The sequence below is a fragment of the Rhinoderma darwinii genome, chromosome 1 (assembly GCF_050947455.1).
Source record: "Rhinoderma darwinii isolate aRhiDar2 chromosome 1, aRhiDar2.hap1, whole genome shotgun sequence".
Classification (NCBI taxonomy): Eukaryota; Metazoa; Chordata; class Amphibia; order Anura; family Rhinodermatidae; genus Rhinoderma; species Rhinoderma darwinii.
Window position 1 is genome coordinate 248,223,321 of NC_134687.1, and position 20,205 is coordinate 248,243,525.

Here is a 20,205-nt window from a genome sequence, read left to right on the forward strand (position 1 = left end):
AAAAAAAAACAATTAAAAAAAAGTGAAAAAAAACATTCTATATATTTTACATATAAACACAGTATGCATATACATTTACTGTACATAAAAAAATGGCATTTACTGCAGAGGATGCATATGAGATGCTCGCATCGGACACAGAGTGCGAGTGATGCTGGATCCGCTTTTGCACTGTCCTCAAGTGACACAGAGTAACCTCCTCGCAGGAGGGTTATAGTTCAGGTTACACCTGCACCTAAGTTGGTTGCCCCCAAGCTCCTACACCCCCCAAGTACCAGATCTTACTACTGCTGTAGGGGTCCAAGTCTAGACAGCAGCGCTGTTCGAAATTGAATTTTTCAAGCTCTTTTTCCGGGCAGACTAGTCTATGTGCTCGATTTTTTTCTGCGAACCCCAGTTCTTTTTATGCCAGGCCATACAGGTGCCATCCCACCAACACTGCAGAAATGCTGCAGTACTGGGGATTGGTTCTGAATATGGGCCTAACAAAGAAGTCATCAGTGAAGGCCTATTGGTCCACTAATATTCTTTACCACAATGTCCAGGGCTCGTTTTGAGGCAACCCAAATATGTATAAATTATAATGATAATTACCAGTGCCCCCCACGGATGACCCCAATTTCGACCGACTCCAAAATTAGACCGCTTATTTCTCATTTGACCCAAAAATGTTCCTCTTCGTATTCCCCTGGAAGAAAAATTGCCATTGACGAGTCACTGGTACATTTCAAGGGAAGGGTGAAATTCAGATATTTGCCCAAAAAGCGTGCCAGGTATGGCATTAAAATTTATAAATTGTGCGAGTCAGAGTCGGGCTACATGCACAATTTTAAAACTTACGAGGGAACGGAAAGTCACATTGAGCCCCCGTACTGCCCCCCTCCCGTCTTGACCACATATGGGAAGATTGTGTGGGACCTCCTGCACCCATTGTTTGGTCAGGGATAGCACCTGTACCTTGACAACTGGTACACAAGTGTACCACTGTTCAAGAGCCTGGGGGACCCCAAAAAAAACAAAAACACAAAACTGTGGCGTGTGGGACAGTCCGTAAAAAAAAAAAACATCTCCCAAAAACCCTTCTTAGCCAAACTTTGCAGCGTAGGGAGAGCAGGGCGCTCCATAGCGCAGGTGTCCTTGTTTAAAATTCAGGGACAAGGAGGATGTCCTAATGCGGACATTGATCCATGACGCCACCTGCTCCCTTGTCACTGTGCAACATCCACCACCACGTCACGGCCTGTCTGCATCCAGGCATATATCAAATTTATGGGGGGAGTGGACATATCGAACCAGATGCTGAAGCCGTATAATACCATGCAGAAAACAAAAATTTGGCACAAAAAAAAATAAAAGCGCCGTGCTTCATCCAAATGGAATTGTACAACTCCTTTGTCATCTACAGGAGCACTGGTCAGGACATACTTGGAATACCAGAAGGTAATCAAATCCCTTCCCTTTGGTAATGTAGAGGAGAAAGTTCTACCTCTGCAAGTAGTGATGTCCCCAGGATCATCCAGCAGAATTTTCAAGGTGAAGTGCCGCCCAAAGCGAAAAAAAGCTGCCCCCCCAGAAAAGGAGTTCGGTCATTGCCAGTAGAGGCATAAGCTACACGACATACCAGTGCAACACCTGTCCCTCCTACCCTGGACCGTGTATGAACGAGTGCTTACGGATATACCACACCTCTCTGGAGTAATAAATTTTATTTTCATCCGTCTCTTTCATTTATCATAACCATTTCACCATTTAAATATTTAACATCCTCCATAACAAAAACTAAAAATTCTCATTATACCCCTAGATGAATACCTAGGATTTGTAATATGGAGTAGTATCTGCACAATTTTTTAGTCCTATGCAAACATGACACAAGCCCAAAAATCATCCAAGTAAAATGAGGCCTCAAAATCCGTGGTGTTCCAATACATTCAGGCTCTGCCATAAATCCAGCAACAACAGATTAGGGAAAATTGAGGGGTATTGTAAAGGATCTGCCAGACACAGCTTCTGTGTCGACGCCCGTGGTTAATCAGTCTGCACCTGCTCCAAAGTCTGATAGAGTGACTCGATCATCTACCACTCGGGCTGGGAGGCTGAGAAGTGGGAGAGCCTATCACAGCCTGGCCAGACGGAGCTAGCTCCCGCCCTCTGTCTATTTATACCTTCATTTCCTGCTCCTCCTTTGCCTGTGATTCTGCCTGTTTCCTGGCTCTGCTGCTGCTGCTTGTACTATTGACCTCTGCTTCATATTGACCCTGGCTTAACTGACTACTCTCCTGCTCTGCGTTTGGTACCTCGTACACTCCTGGTTTGTCTCGGCTTGTTCACTACTCTTGTTGTTCACGGTGTTGCCGTGAGCAACTGCCCCATTTCCCTTAGCTTCTGTGTACCCTTGTCTGTTTGTCTGTCGTGCACATATTGAGCGTAGGGACCGTCGCCCAGTTGTACGCCGTCGCCTAGGACGGGCCGTGCAAGTAGGCAGGGACTGAGTGGCGGGTAGATTAGGGCTCACCTGTCTGTCTCCCTACCCCGTCATTAATGGTATTTCTTAAGTCAGAAGAAATTGCCTAACAAAATGTTGAGGTGATTTTCTACACTTGCATGCGTGGTCTGAAAAAAAAAAATCGGTCCTACAAATGAAGCATTTGTGAAAAAAATGTAAAATGCTATTTTTCACGCCAGATTTCTACAAGATTCTGCATAAAAAAAAGCCTGTGTGGTAAAAAAAAAAAAAAAAGTAACACACCCCTAGATAAATTCTTTGAAGGGTGTAGTTTTCGAAATGGGGTCATTTCTGGGGTTTTCCATCATTCTGGAGTCTCTTTACAGATCAAATGGGGCTGTTGAACCAATCATGCAAAACTTGGGCTCTGAAATTCTTAGACTGATCCTTCACTTCTAGGCACTACCATGTGTCCACACAACATAGTTGGACCACTTTGGTGGTATCCCTGAACTCAGTACAAATAGGCCAATAAACGTTGAGGTGCTTTTCGTCACTTGCATGCTCTGAAAAATCTGTCCTATAAATAAAAGCATTTGTGAAATTTTTTTTATTTTTCATGCCAGATTTCCACAAGATTCTGCGAAAAAACTTTGGGGTCAAAATGCTAACTATATCCCTAGAAAAATTCCTTATGGGGTGTAGTTTCCAAAATGGGGTCACATTTGGAAGGGGGGTTTCCACTGTTTTGGTCCCAAACACGACATGGAACCAAAAACCATTCTAGCAAAATCTGTGTTTCAAAATCTAAATGGCGCTCCTTCCCTCCTGAGCCCTGCCGTGGGTCCAAATAGCAGTTTATGACCACATATGGGGTATTGCCGTAATTGGGAGAAATTGCTTAACAAACGTTGGGGTGCGTTTTTTTCAGGAAAAAAAAGTCGATTTTCATTTACACGGCCTAATTCCACTAAATACTGCAAAAAAAAAAAAAAAAGAAAAAACAACCTGTGGTGTCAAAATGCCAACTATACCCCTAGAAAAATTCCTTGAGGGTCGTAGTTTCCAAAATGGGGTCACTTTGGGGTGTTTCCACGGTTTTGGCACCACAAGACCTCTTCAAACCTGACATGGTGTCTAAAATATAATTTTAAAATAAAAGGAGACCCCAAAATCCACTAGGTGCTCATTTGCTTAGGAGGCCGGTGTTACAGTTCAATAACACACTAGGGCCACATGTTGGAGATTTAAAAAAAACTGCAGAGTCTGGGCTAGGGTTGGCACGATACCAGAATTCGGACTTCGATACAGATACTTCATGTAGTATTGAGATTAGACACCAAAACAATACTTTGCCAACAATAAGAATATAAAAATAAAATAAAGTTCTTCCATTTTATGATGTGATGCACATGGTGTTATGAATTTTGAACCACCATGTGCCTCACATTAATAGTAATTAACCCAATCATGTTCCTCAGTCATAATGGACAACATTGGGTTAATCTGTGAGGTACACGATGGGGTTAATTACTATTAATGTGAGGCATATGGAGGTTAAAAATTCATAATACCTCGTGCCTCACATTAATAAGTGAAAGAAAGCAGTTTTTTTAAATTTCATAACAGCGTAAACATGAATGACGCTATAAATGTGTTATTACGGTCGCAAACGATACCGAATGTGTATATTTTTTGTATTGAGACTGTTTATTGTAAAAAAAAAATGTTTTTTTATTTAACATTACCTATTTTTTTTAAAACATTAATGTACTGGCAGTTCCGTGGGACAAGCGTGATTCGCGCAACAGCACTGAAAAGGATGAATGAAAACAGAAAAGCACCACGTGCTTTTCTGTTTACAAACATCCAAACGGAATGTCATAATGATGGCGGCTGCGCGAAAATCACGCAGCCGCGCATATGGTGATGACACACGGAGCTGTTAAGTGCCTTTTGCGCATGCAAAATGCCACGTTTTTTGCGTGCGCAAAACGCACACGCTCGTGTAAACCCGGCCTAAGGGTATGTGCACACGGCTTATTTTCGGGCCGTAAAATCCGAGGCAGAGCACCTCCAAACATCTGCCCATTGATTTCAATGGATAAAAACCGCGTTCTCTTCCAATGGGCCGTTTTGAAAAAGTGCATGTTACTTCTTGAGCCATTTTTGGAGCAGTTTTTCATTGACTATAGAAAAACAGCCGTAAAAAACACGAGTTGCTAAAAAAAATGGCTGAAAATCAGGAGTTGTTTTCCCTTGAAAACAGCTCCGTATTTTCAGACGTTTTTTAGTAAGCGTGTGCACATACCCTAAGCATGTGCATGGTTAACATGAGGTCATGCGGCCGGTGCTGAACAAATGAGCGGTTGTGCCGGCACTTAATACAGAACATGGGGGTGTTTTGCAGTGCACCCGCCATGTTCTGTCTTCAGTATCGGCAATCATTAGTGCATCGCTGGTCGTATCACATCATGACACACACACGTCAGGAGCAGGGCAATGGCTGTATTACACAGCCGCAGCCCCGCTCTAACAACATTTATGTATTACTATACTAAGCTGTGCGGCCGCACAGCATAGTATCGAAATACGTGAAATAACGGTATTGAACCGTTTCAGGGTGCACGCTATCTAAACAGTATCGAAGTTTCGATGCATCGTGCAACCCTAGTCTGGTCAATAAATATTGAGTTGCGTTTCTCTGGTAAAACCTTCTGTGTTACAGAAAACAACGTATTACAAATTAATTTTGGCAAAAATTAAATTAAATTTGTAAACGCTACTTTGCTTTAAATTCATGTGAAATGCCTAAAGGGTTAAGACACTTTCTAAATGCTGTTTTGAATACTTTGAGGGGTGCAGTTTTTAAAATGGGGTGATTTATGGGGACTTTCTAATATAGAAGGTCCTCAAAGCCACTTTGTAACTGAACTGGTCCCTGAAAAATTTGCCTTTTAAAATTTTCTTGAAAATGTGAGAAATTGCTGCTAAAGTTCTAAGCCTTGTAACGTCCCAGAAAAAGAAAAAGGAAGTTCAAATAACGATGCAACGATAAAGTACACATATGGAAAATGGTAACTATTTTGTGTAGTATTAATGTCTTACAAGCAGATATATTTAAAATTTAGAACAATGCAAATTTTTGCATATTTTCTCAAAATTTCTGTGTTTTCACAAATAAATATTGAATTTATCAACCAAATTTTTTCACTAACATAAAAATACAATATGTCTCGAGAAAACAATCTCAGAATCGCTTGGCAGTCATTACCACATAAAGTAACATGTCAGATTTGAAAAACAAAAAATCGGCTCCGTCCTCAAGGCCAAAACAGGCTGTGTCCTGAAGAGGTTAAATATGTAACTTAAAAAAACAAGGTCTTAGGCCTCATGCACACGAACGTAAAAACGCCCGTAATTACGTGCCGTTGAAAAATATAGAACATGTCCTATTTCAGGCCATAATAACGGCAAGGGCAGGCCCATAGAAGTCTATGGGGCTCCCGTAATTACGGGTGGCTACGTGTGTGCGCCCGTAATTACGGGAGCGTTGCTAGGCGACGTCAGGAGATAGTGACTGTCCAGGGTGCTGAAAGAGTTAACTGATCGGCAGTAACTCTCAGCACCCGGGACAGTGACTACCGCTGGAGTTAATAGTATTAAAATTTAACTTACCCAGAACTCTTCTTCTTCCTCCAGTCCGGCCTCCCGGGATGACGTTTCATCCCATGTGACCGCCGTAGCCAATCACAGGCTGCAGCGGTCACATGGACTGCCGCGTCATCCAGGGAGGTCGGACTGGATGTCGAGAGGGACGCGTCACCAAGACAACGGCCGGGTAAGTATGAATTTCTTTTACTTCGGAAAGGGCTGTCCCTTCTCTCTATCCTGCACTGGCAAAAACGTGCCCGTAAATACTATTGCAATACGGGTCGAATACGTGTGACCAAAGACCCGTATTTACGCCAGTATTTACGGGAGGACAAAAATACATTCGTGTGCATGAGGCCTTATGACCACTGCGTTTTAACATACCTGTGTGAGATAACGTATTTGCCCAGAGAGTTCAGATTCAACTTTCTGCATGGAGGTGGTGAATTGAGTGGCTTGTCTGTCTAAGAGACGTTCATTTGGTTTTTCTTTAGAAAGCTCTAATATAACATTCCCTGCAACAAAGAAAAGAAAAACAAGATTTGTATTCCCACATGCATTTACCTTATTTCTTTAGATGTACAAAATCCTGAGATAAAGGATGGATACTTCCTAGAAAAGAGGGCTAGACAACTTGAACAAATCAATGGTGTGTTGATATTGTTATCATCTCTGAGGTTGAATGAACATACTGCATATTTCCAGTGCGAATTCCAGTACTATAGATCAATGATCTCTTGGATTTCTTGTGCAACAGCCTACAGTCCTGACCAAAAGTTTTGAGACGGACACAAATTTTGGTTTCCACTAAGTTTGCTGCTTTAGAGTTTTTAGATCTTTAGATGTTTCTATGGTATAAGAATTTCACAATTTTTTTTAACTTTTATTGACAAATACATTTGCAGTGTCAACCCTTCATTTTTAAGACTTCTGCAATTCGCCCTGGCATTCTAGATAACACCTGGGCCAAATCCTGACTGATGGCAACACATTCTTGTCTAATCAGAGCTAGAAGTTTATCACAATTTGAGGATTGGCCACAGGTTCTCAATGGAATTGAGATCTGGGGAGTTTCCTGGCTATGGATGCAAAATTTCAATGCTTTTTTCACGGAGCCACATATTGATCACTTCCATTATGCTGGAAAATGCTTTGTTCAACACCAAATTGCTCCTGGATCGTTGGGAGAAGTTGCTCTTGGAGGATGTTTAGATACCATTCTTTATTCATGGAAGTGTTCTTAGGCAGAATCGAGAGTGAGCCCTTGGATGAAAAGCAACCCCACACATAGGGCTGGGCGATTAGGACCTAAATCAAAATCACGATTAATTGAACGTGTAGCCTCGATTAATGAAAGATTTAGGCCACACCTTTTTGCATGCCACACCCCCTATTTGCATGCTACGCTATTGAATTAATATCCCCAGAGCCTGTGGTATATGACTGTATATAATATACCCCCTGACATTACCCCCACACAATATATTGCCCCTATAGTGCTCCCCACAAATTATAATATCCCATAGCTGCCCCCACACACGATAATGCCCCTATAACTGCCTCCACACAGTATAATGCCCCCATTACTGCCCCCCACACAGTATAATGCCCCCCCATAACTGCCCTCCACACAGTATAATGCCCCCCATAACTGCCCTCCACACAGTATAATGCCCCCTATAACTGCCCTCCACACAGTATAATGCCCCCCATAACTGCCCTCCACACATGAATATAGCCCCCCATAGCTGCCCCCACGCTGTTTAATGCCCCCATTAGTGTGATAAAAATAATAAGATTTATACTCCCCTAACCCCGTTCGAACGACGAGTGGAGGAGATCCCTCTGCTCCTATGGTCTGTGTGGCACAGACAGGCGCGATGACGTCACTGCCTTGTGTCCGGCGATACATAGTGAATGGTAGAGCAGGAACCTTCCGGTCCCCTGCCCTACGATTGGGTTCAACTGTATATGCATCCTGAAATGCAGACAGTTTAAACAGAGAGGGGGGGGGGTGATAAAACCAAAATTCACGAGACGTCGTCGATTTAATTGTGAATTTAGTGTTTTTCCCGATTAATTGCCCAGCCCTACCCACACACGAATGGTCTCAGGATGCTTTACTGTTGGAATGACACAGAACTTATGCTAGCACTAATATTTTCTTCTCCGGCCAATCATTCTTCCAGATGTCCGAAACAGTCTGAAGGGGGCGTCAGAGAAAATAACTTTACCACAGTCCTCTGCAGTCCAATCCCTGTACTTCCTGCTGAATGTTAGTCTGTCTTTGAATTTTTTTTGGGAGAGAATTTCTTTGCTAGACTTCTTGACACCAGGCCAGCCACCAAAAGCCTTCGCCTCACTGTGCCTGCAGATGCACTGACACCTGCCTGCTTCCATTCCTGAGCAATCTTTGCACTGGTGTTGAACCGATTCTGTAGCTGAATCCTATTTGGGAGACAGTCCTGGCACTTGCTGGACTTTCTGGGGCGCTCTGAAGCCTTCTTCACAGCAATTAAACCTCTCTCCTTGAAGTCCTTTATGATCCGATAAATGGTTGATTTAGGGCAATCTTACAAGCAGCAATGTCCTTGCCTGTAAAGCCCTTTTGATGCAAAGCAATGATGACTGCACGTGTTTCCTTGGAGGTAACCATGGTTAACAGAAGAAGACAATTTCAAGAACCATCCCCCTTTTAAAGCAACCAGTCTGTTCTTATAATTCAGTCGGCATGACAGAGTGATATCAGCTGCCTTGTCCTCATTAACACTTTCTCCTGAGCTAACCAGAAGATCACTGCAATTATGTTAGCAGGTCATGCAATGAAGTTTTTTTAAGATAAAGAGGCTCTGTCACCACATTATAAGTGCCCTATCTCCTATATAAGGAGATCGGTGCTATAACGTAGGTGACAGTGATGCTTTTTATTTAGAAAAACGATCTATTTTAAACCACTTTATTAGCGATGTTTAGCTTTATGCTAATGAGTTTCTTAATGCCCAAGTGGGCGTTTTTACTTTCGACCAAGTGGACATTGTACAGAGGAGTGTATGACGCTGACCAATCAGCGTCATGCACTCCTCTATATTCATTTACACAGCAGCATCGCGTTCTTACTAGAACACGATGTGCAGCCACAGACATTAACGTTAATCAAGTGTCCTGATAATGAATATACATTACCTCCAGCCTGGACGTCATGCGTATTCAGAATCCTGACACTTCTGAATCTTTTCTGTGAGATTTCCTGCAAGGGAAACGAAATCTCGTTTACATCGTAATCTCGCGAGATTACGCGTGGCTTGCTGGAATCTCACAGAAAAGATTCAGAAGTGTCAGGATTCTGAATACACATGTCGTCGTCCAGGCTGGAGGTAATGTATATTCATCAGGACACTTGATTAACGTTAATGTCTGTGTATGTGGCTGCACATCGTGTTCTAGTAAGAACGCAATGCTGCTGTGTAAATGAATGGAGAGGAGTGTATGACGCCGACTGGTCACTGATTGGTCAGCGTCATACACTCCTCTGTACAACGCCCACTTGGTCGAAAGTAAAAATACGCCCACTTGGGCATTAACCCCTTAAGGACGCAGCCTAGTTTTGGCCTTAAGGCTCAGAGCCCATTTTTCAAATCTGACATATTTCACTTTATGTGGTAATAACGTCGGAATGCTTAAACCTACCCAAGCGATTCTGAGATTGTTTTCTCGTGACACATTGGGCTTCATGTTCGTGGTAAAATTTGGTCGATATATTCAGTGTTTATTGGTGAAAAATTGCAAAATGTAGAGAAAATTTTGAAAAAATTGCATTTTTCTGAATTTAAATGCATCTGCTTGTAAAACAGACGGTTATACCACCCAAAATAGTTACTAGTTCACATTTCCCATATGTCTACTTTAGATTGGCATCGTTTTTTGAACATTTTTTTATTTTTCTTGGACGTTACAAGGCTTAGAACATAAACAGCAATTTCTCATATTTTTAAGAAAATTTCAAAAGCCTTTTTTTTAAGGTACCTCTTGAGTTCTGAAGTGGCTTTGTGGGGCCTATGTATTAGAAACCCTGATAAAACACCCCATTTAAAAAACTAGACCCCTCAAAGTATTCAAAACAGCAGTTAGAAAGTTTTTTAACCCTTCAGGCATTTCACAGGAATTAAAGCAAAGTGGAGGTGAAATTTGCAAATTTCATTTTTCTTGCTGAATTTCAATTTTATTCATTTTTTTTTCTGTAACAGAGAAGGTTTTACCAGAGAAACACTACTAAATATGTATTCTCCAGATTCTGCAGTTTTTAGAAATGTCCCACATGTGGCCCTACTGCGCTCGTGGACTAAAACACAAGCCCTAGAAGCAAAGAAGCACCTAGTGCATTTTGAGGCCCCTTTTTTATTAGAATATATTTTAGGCAGCATGCCAGGTTTGAAGAGGTGTTGAGGTGTCAAAACAGTAGGAATCCCCCAATAGTGACCCCATTTTGGAAACTACACCCCTCAAGGAATTCATTTAGGGTTGTTGTTACCATTTTGACCGCACAGTTTTTTCACAGCACGTATTTGAATTGGGCTCTGAAATGAAAAAAATGTCATTTTTTCAAATAAAATGTCATTTGTGATCAAAATTTCTTATTTTCACAAGGAACAAAATACCCCATTTTGTTGCCCAATTTGTCCTTAGTGTGGCAATACCCCATTTGTGGTGATAAACTGCCGTTTGGGCCCATGGGAGGGCTCAGAAGGAAAGGAGCGCTATATGTTTGTTGGAGTCCAGATTTTGTTGGATTGGTTTTCGGGTGCCATGTCGCATTTGCAGAGCCTCAGAGGTATCAAAGCAATGGAAACCCACCAAAAGTGACCCCATTTTGGAAACTACACCCCTCAAGGAATTCATTTATGGTTGTTGTTAGCATTTTGACCACACAGTTTTTTCACAGCACCTATTTCAATTGGGCTGTGACATTAAAAAAATGACATTTTTTCCAATAAGATGTAATTTTTTACCAAAATTTCTTATTTTCACAGGGAACAAAATACTCAATTTTGTTGCCCAATTTCTCCTGAGTGCATCAATACCCCATTTGTGGCAATAAACTGCCGTTTGGGCCCATGGGAGGCCTCAGAAGGGAAGGAGCGCTGTGTGTTCTTTGGAGTACAGATTTTGCTGGTTTGGTTTTCGGGTGCCATGTCGCATTTGCAGAGCCCCAGAGGTATCAAAGCAATGGAAACCCACCAGAAGTGACCCCATTTTGGAAACTACACCCCTCAAGGAATTCATTTATGGGTAATGTGACCATTTAGACTCCATAGTTTCTTCACAGAACTAATTTGAATTGGGCTGGGAATTAAAAAAATATATATTTTTTCCAATAATATGTCATTTTAGCTCAAAAATTCTTATTTTCACAAGAAATAAAATACTCCATTCTGTTGCCCAATTTGTCCTGAGTGCGGCAATACCCCATTTGTGGTGATAAACTGCCGTTTGGGCCCATGGGAGGGCTCAGAAGGAAAGGAGCGCTGTGTGTTCTTTGGAGTCCAGATTTTGCTGGATTGGTTTTCGGGTGCCATGTCGCATTTGCAGAGCCCCAGAGGTATCAAAGCAATAGAAACCAACCACAAATGACCCCATTTTGGAAACTACACCCCTCAAGGAATTCATTTATGGGTGTTGTGACCATTTTGACCCCATAGTTTTTTCACAGAACTTATTTGAATTGGGCTGGGAATGAAAACAAAATTATTTTTTTCAAATAATATGTAGTTTTGGCTGAAAATTTCTTATTTTCACAAGAAACAAAATACCCCATTCTGTTGCGCAATTTGTTCTGAGGGCCGCAATACCCCATTTGTTGTGATAAACTGCCATTTGGGCCCATGGGAGGGCTCAGAAGGAAAGGACCACCATTTGGCCTACTGGGGATTTTCTAGTGCGAAGTCATGTATGCAGAAGCCCCTGAGGTACCAGAACAGTTGAAACCCCCAAGAAGTGACCCCGTTTTAAAAACTACACCCTTAAGGCATTCATCTAGAGGTGTAGTGGCCATTTTGACCGGAGACCTACACCCCATAAACTGTAATGTGGGTTCTCCCGGGTATGGCAATACCCTACATGTGGCTGTTATCAGCTGCCTGGACACACAGCAGGGATCAGAGGGGAAAGACGAGGGGGGATAAGCTGTGTGGAGTGCATCAGGGTAAGTAAAATTGGGGTAAATTATAAACCAAGGGATGTATGATAAATTTTAAAACACTTTCATACAGAGCTCTGGTTATTCGGGACACGTGTCACATTGATATATTGTGTCCTCCCTTACCCCCTCTTATAGCAGACTTTGCACCTCTTTTGACTTTTTCCCTTCTTGCCAGTTTGGGGAACTTCTCCTGGAAAGTGTTGCCCTGGTACGATGCGTGTGGGCTCGCTTCCAGAAGTACTGGGTGCCCCCCCCTTCTTGGTCCCTAAAGATTAGGTTCTTGATAATCACCTCTTGAAATTCCAGGAAAGTTCCCGTCTGGCCTGCACATCGACGTAGCATGTACGCATTGTACAATGCCATCTGTATGATGTGCCCGGCCAGCTTCTTATACCACACCGCATGGCGCTGTAGGGCTTCAGGGCTTGATCTTACAAGTCCATCCCTTCCATGTACCTATTGTAGTCCAGGATGCAGTCTGGTTTGGGGGTGGCCTTTCCTTCATATATCCTAAACCTGTAGGTATACTCTGATGCACTCTCACAGCTTATACATCTTCACGCCATACCTTGCCCTCTTACCCGGCAGGTACTCGCGGAATTGAACCCTCCCTTTAAAATGTACCAGGGACTCATCAATAGAAATACACTTCTCAGGGGTGTATGCTTGGGAAAACCGGGCACTGGAACGGTCTAATAGGGGTCTCCGTTTATACAAACGGTCAAAACTGGGGTCATCTCGGGGTGGGCACGGCTCATTATCAGTATAATGTAAGAAGCGAAGTATTGCCTCATTTATTTATTTTTTTAGGTTCCAGTTCAGTTCTGAAGTTGCTTTGAGGGTCCTATATATTAGAAACCCCTATCAAACACCCCATTTTAGAAACTAGACCCCTCAAAGTATTCACAACAGCATATAGAAAGTTTATGAACCCTTTAGGTGTTTCACGGGAATTTAGAGCAAAGTAGAGGTGAAATTTACATTTTTTTTTTTGTCAGAAAATCCTCTTTATACCATTTTTTTTATAACACAAAAGGATTTATCAGAGAAACGCAACTTAATACGTATTGCCCAGATTCTGCAGTTTTGAGAAATATCCCACATGTGGCCCTCGTGCGGTAATGGACTGAAGCATCGGCCTCCGAAGCAAAGGAGCACCTAGTGGATTTTGAAGCATCTTTTTTATTAGGCACCATGTCCGTTTTGAAGAGGTCTTGTGGTGCCAAAACATTGGGAACCCCCCAAAAGTGACCCCAATTTGGAAACTAGACCCCTTGAGGAATCCATTGGAGTTTTCTTGGGGTGCATGCGGCTTTTTGATCAGTTTTTATTCTATTTTTAGGTGGCGTGGTGACTAAAAAACAGCAATTGTACGATTGTTTTTTTTTTCGTTTTTTTTTACAGCGTTCACCGTGCGCTATAAATGACATATTCACTTTATTCTGCGGGGCGATACGATTACGGCGATACCAGATGTTTATAGTTTTTTTTTATGTCTTATGGCGTTTGCACAATAAAATAAGTTTTGTAAACAATCATTCACTTTTGGTGTTACCTTATTCTAAGAGGCATAAAGTTTTTATTTTTCAATCAATAAAGCCGTGCGAGGACTTATTTTTTGCGTAACGAACTGTAGTTTCGATCAGTACCATTTTTAGGTACATGCGACTTTTTGATCTCTTTTTATTCCATTTTTTGGGAGGTGAAGTGACCAAAGAATTGTGATTGTGGTTCGGTTTATTATTTTTTTTTTTTACGGCGTTCACCGTGCGGGATAAATAATGAAATAATTTTGTAGTTCAGGCCGTTACGGACGCGGCGATACCAATTATGTATAGTTTATTTGTTTTTTTATATATTTTTATTAATAATAAAGGACTGATAAGGGAAAAGGGGGGATTTTTACTTTTAATACTTTTAAATCTTTTATTTTCTTATTTTTACACAACTTTTTTTAACTTTTTTTTTACTTTATTACTTTGTCCCACTAGGGGACATGAGGGCAGGAGGCCCTGATCGCTATTCTAATACACTGCACTACATGCGTAGTGCAGTGTATTAGAACTGTCAGCTACTCACTGACAGCAAGCATAGTGGGTCCTGACGTTGTCAGGACCCACTAGGCTTCCGTCTATGGCATCGCCGGACGCCATTGTTTGGTGTCCGGTTGCCATAGTCACCATCGCCGGCCGCTATCGCGTAGCAGGCCGGCGATGGCAGCTTAACCCCTAAAAAGCCGCGATCTCTATAGAACGCGGCTTTTAAGGGGTTAATCAGCGGGGACACAGCGATCGGTCCCCGCTGTAGGAGCTGTGACAGCTGCTGAACAAGACAGCAGCGTCACAGCTCCTGTATGTGTCGGGAGGACGGCCGAAACGGCCGTTACTCCTGAGACGTACTATTACGGCATGGAGCGCGAACGATACAGCTGCCATGACGTAATAGTACGTCAAGGAGCGGGAAGGGGTTAAGCAACTCCTTAGCATAAATCTAAAATCGATAATAAAGTGGTAAAAATAGATTGTTTTTTTTAAATAAAAAGCATTACTGTCACCTACATTATAGCGCTAATCTCCTTATGTAGGAGATACGGCACTTATAATGTGGTGACAGAGCCTCTTTAATTTTCATAGCAAGGAATGACTTTGCAATTAATTGCAATTCATCTGATCACTCTTCATAATAATTTAGAGTTAGTGCAAATTACCACTATAAGGGTATGTTCACACGCTGAGTCAAAAACTTCTGAAAATACGGAGCTGTTTTCAAAGGAAAACAGCTCCTGATTTCAACGTTTCTTAAGCCACTTGAGATTCTCGTGGCGTTATTTTACGCCCGTTTTTGGAGCCGTTTTCAATAGAGTCAATGAAAAAGAGCTCCAAAAACGTCCCAAGAAGTGACCTGCACTTCTTTTTTGCGGCTGTTTTTTTTGTGCGGAAGTTTTTCAAAACGACCGCGTAAAAAAACAGCCCATCGGAACAGAGTGACATTTTTTCCATTGTAATCAATGGGCAGATGTTTGGAGGCGTTCTGCTTCCGATTTTTCTGGCGTTTACGACCCGAAAACACTCTGTGTGAACATACCCTAAAAACTGAAGCAGCACACTTTGACACAAAGTTTGGTTTCCACAGTCTCAAAACTTTTGGCCAGGACTGTAGAGCCACTCCACCCTACAGTGTTTAGGGTCAAGCAAGTGAAACACGGAGCTATTATCAGTGAATAAATGGAATTGTGAAGAGAGAGCACGCTCTTTCAGGCCTCCTTTACACACAATTTCTGGCGTTTAACCCTTTAAGGACGCAGCCTTGTTTTGGCCTTAAAGGAACAGTGTCATCACAAATTATTTTTTTATATGTTAAAGATGTTAGTGCTTTATTAAAAACGTTTATATTCATTTGTGTATTTGTGTTTTACTTTTTCTTATTTTTACACTTTTTCTTCCCTATGGGGGGCTGCCATTTTTTGTTCCATTTCTGTCTGTGTCGATTAACGACACATACAGACATGGAATACGGCAGCCACAGTCCCATAGGGACTGCGAACGGCTCCCGTCCCATTGACTTCAGTGTACGGCGTCTGTGTGGGAACTGCGCATGCGCCGCTCCCACACAGTCCAATTCGAAATTGGCGCCGTCCGGCGCCATTTTCCTGTGGACCGGAAGTCGCGGCCGGACAGTAATATTACTACTTCCGGTCGCGGCTTCCGGATTTGTGCACTTGGACCAGCGGCAGCAAACGGAGCGGACGGGCCGGAGGGAGCCGCGGCGGCAGGAGCAGGTAAGAGATTTCAATGTGTGTTTACTACTGTATGTAAACCTACTACACTGTGTGTTAGCTCAAAAAATGGCGACACACAGTGTAGGAGGTTACACCGTTCAAACCCCTCGTTTATCCCGGCACTAGCCAGGATAAAGGAGGGGGGGATGCTGAGAGCTCACTAGAGCGAGGGCTTTTTACCCAATTTTGCAGCAGAAAAGCTATGTGGTTGCTTTACCACATATTTTTGGGAATGGCTCCATCTAGTGACCAGAAATGGTAAATACTATAAATTTGAATCCAATTGAATCCAATTTATAATATTTCCTGACTCGTGAAAAAAATAAAAAAAATTTGAACAATGTTTAATCACCCACACACTAAATGTTTAATTTTAAAAAAAAAACATGTTTTTCTGGCAACACATTGCCTTTAAGGCTCAGAGCCCATTTTTCAAATCTGACATATTTCACTTTATGTGGTAATAACGTCGGAATGCTTAAACCTATCCAAGCGATTCTGAGACTGTTTTCTCGTGACACATTGGGCTTTATGTTAGTGGTAAAATTTGGACGATATATTTAGTGTTTATTGGTGAAAAATTGCAAAATTTAGAGAAAATGTATAAAAAAATTGCATTTTTCAGAATTTAAATGCATCTGCTTGTAAAACAGACGGTTATACCACCCAAAATAGTTACTAGTTCCATATGTCTACTTTAGATTGGCATCGTTTTTTGAACATTCTTTTATTTTTCTTGGACGTTACAAGGCTTAGAACACAAACAGCAATTTCTCATATTTTTAAGAAAATTTCAAAAGCCTTTTTTTTTTAAGGTACCTGTTCAGTTTTGAAGTGGCTTTGAGGGGCCTATGTATTAGAAACGTTTTTGATTTATAAAGTTTTTGATTTATAAAAGTGGTAAACATGAAAAAACGCACAAATTTGGTATCACCGTAATCGTATCAACCCAAAGAATAAAGTAAACATGTAGTTTTTACCGTACAATGAACGCTGTGAAAACTAAACCCGCTAAAAAAATGGTGCAAACGCTGTTTTTTGCCCATTTGATCTCAAAATAATTTTTTTTCACTTTACCAGTACAATATATGGTACAATAAATGGTGCCATTAAAAACCACAACCTGTTCCGCAACAAATAAGCCCTCATATGGCTATATCTATGCAAAAATAAAAAAAGTTATGGCTTTTGGAAGGCAGGGAGGAAAAAACTAAAATGAAAAAATGAAAACTGGCTGTGACGGGGCAAGAGGTTAACAAGGGTTAGACATCTTCTTTTAGAAACATAATATACAAAGTTAATGCTATCAATGTAGAATGTTGATCCAGGAATTTGTTCAACTGCCAGCAAGGGGTGGGGAAGTTATCTTTACACTCTACTGTTCAAGGGTTTTCTTTTTTTACGGTTAGCGTTCGACTCTTGTGACGGATGTTATTCTCTAATATTTACCGCCGTAAAATGCCTCCATTTGTAAGGGAATGGGGAGTGGTAGTGGGAATAGGGATTTCTAGGTCTGTAAAACAAAAAAATTAAAATAAAAAATAAAATAAATTTACTTGAGGGAATACAAAAAGAAACCACTTTTTTCCTCTCTGGGGTTTGTGGGTATAAAGGGGTTCAAAACTTTATGGACCCATGTCTTTGTCCCAAGTCAAAATCTGGAGTGAGGGCTCATTCAGAAATCTATATTATGGCTCCATACCACTTAAACGTGGTACAGAGCCATGGTAATGTTATCCTACTGAGGTTTCCGTTTGCAGTATGAAAGAAAAATGTATGCCATGCTCTATGGGATGCCCTATGGATGTCATATCTCCCATAGAACTCCATGAAGAATTGCATACAGAAACATGTAAAACGGTCAGAGAGCAGTTTTCCTTCCCAAAGACAACTGGTTTCGAAACAGTCAACACTTCAGATCACCATAATGAACTCACACGGAAGTACAAGGAACTTATACAGTACCCGTATGGAAATACACAGCCATAGACAGGACTTGCAGGAAAGTGCATTTTGGCCATGTGTACATGGTGTTGATTGGTCCCTATTTTTCACATTGAGGTGTGCATTAAGGTGCTTTCACACGTGTCGAATGGCACCATCTTTTTATCGTGTGGCTTATTACCACTCGGCAAAATCGTAAACTGCTGCAGTTTTTGACTGCAGTTACTACATGTGAAACAGGCCCTTTCAGCTTGTTTTGCTGTAGAAGCCCACTAATATTTTTTTACTTAACCCCTACCAGCTGCAGGCATTTTTCAATTTAAATTTTTCCTGTCCACATTCCAAAAGCTATAACTTTATTTTTCCGTTGATAAGGCCGTACAAGGGCTTGACTTTTTTTTTTGGGGGGGGGTTTCATGGCTCTATTTACTGTACCATATAATGTACTGTGAAACTGGAGAAAAATTCTTCATGGGGTGGAATGGGGAGGGAAAGAGAAGAAAAAAAAAAAGAAAGATTCCTCCATAGTTTTTGGGGTTTTCTTTTTAACTGTACAACAAAAACGGCATGTTAACTTTAGGCCTTATTCACACGAGCGTATTTCACGTCCGTGTTACGCGCGTTAAAAAAATGGATGTCACACGGATCTATGCAATTCAATGGGGCCATTCAGACGTGTTTGCTTTCAATGGGCAGATGTTTGTCAACGCTATTTTCGGCGCTATTTTCGGACGTAATTCGGGGCAAAAACGCCCGAATTACGTCCCTAATTAGTGCGTGTGAACATACCCTAATAGTTCCAACTTTTACGGATGTGGCGACACCAATTAAGTTTATTTAAGCATTTAAATGTTATTTTTTATTTTTAATGTACAAAAAATAAAAATTTAAAAAGAAAATATATATTTATTTTTTTACATTAGTATGCTTAGGGGACTTGGATAAGTGGTCGCTGGATTGCTTGCACGATATACTGTAATATTAGTGTATTGAAGTATGTTGTGATTTTGACAGGCACATAATAAGCTCTGCTTCGGGCAGGGCAGAATAGGAGTATAAAGATAGCAGACCTGACAACCATCAGCACCCTGCAATTGCAAGAGGGCAACAAACTGACTAAGAGGGCAACAAACTGACTAAGGGGGCCACCCCCCTCTTAGATATCGCAGTCGCTATTGACTGCGGCATCTAAGGGGTTAAGCTAGCGAGATACAGCTTGTTGAAGTGAAATATTGACTGTTTCATACAGCTGAGCCCGCTTCATACATCCCCTTGCCGGCTATGACGTAAGTATGTGTCAAATGTCAGCAAGGGGTTAAAGTAGCACACCAGTAAAATAGTGTTCATCTCAGCCCTTTCTTAGTAAATATACATGGTAAAAGGTAGGGCAGGTAATCGTCTTACGGGACGCGTTGTAGCAGAACTATCTTCTCCGTATCTAGCCATCGTGTCACGTAAACGCTTAATGTGAGTCTCATAGGAATGCATAGTAAAAGGGACCTATGGTCCACACAGTGGACGCTGTAGGAATCAAGTACAGTGTGGTCATGTGACAACGACGTTCGGGATCGTAGAAGACAGCTCGGCAACAAAGCGTTGGTAAGAAGACTACCTGCCTACATTTTATTGTGTTGTGCTTTTCAAACTGTGGCCGAGATCAAACTTTTGCCAGAGCGTTATTTTAACCCCTCTGTTGGGAGCAACCCGTTTGCTCTTCTGTTCAAATACCTTCTATCATTAGGATAATGCATTTGTCTTCAACTTGCACTGATCACGCAGCATTTTTCATTACTCCTTGTTTTGAGGCTTACTCAATAAAAAATATATATATATATATATATTCTATATGCTTTTTGAAAAAAATTATTGTTTTACTCACCCAAAAATTCAAACCAATAGAAACATTTCTTAAAGGCTATAGACAGCACAATTTTTTTTTTTAAATCATTGCAATGTAAGTGTTGTGGGTTAAACATTATTCAAATAGGTTTTGATTTAAACATTTTTAGTTAATAAACGTTTTTACGTAAATGTAGTGCAATGAAATTAATTTATGTTTCATTCTATAAGGTTGGGTTCCCACAGTGCAGATTTGCTGCAGATTTTACATGCGTTTTTAAGTCAAAACCAGAAACTGAACCGAAACAGAAGAATTATATAAAGAAAGGCCTTATAGGTCTGCTCTCC

At 41.3% G+C, this 20,205-nt stretch overlaps 1 protein-coding gene across 6 annotated transcripts in view; it reads right to left on the reverse strand.

Moving 5' to 3' along the window:
• MED11 (mediator complex subunit 11) overlaps window positions 1-20,205 on the reverse strand; it is an 81,987-nt gene that overhangs the window by 11,270 nt on the left and 50,512 nt on the right. For all 6 annotated transcript variants that reach the window (XM_075850148.1, XM_075850154.1, XM_075850125.1 and 3 more), the window contains one exon: window positions 6,485-6,615. In XM_075850148.1, the coding sequence (XP_075706263.1) occupies window positions 6,485-6,615 (131 nt within the window). The remainder of the gene's footprint in view (window positions 1-6,484; window positions 6,616-20,205) is intronic.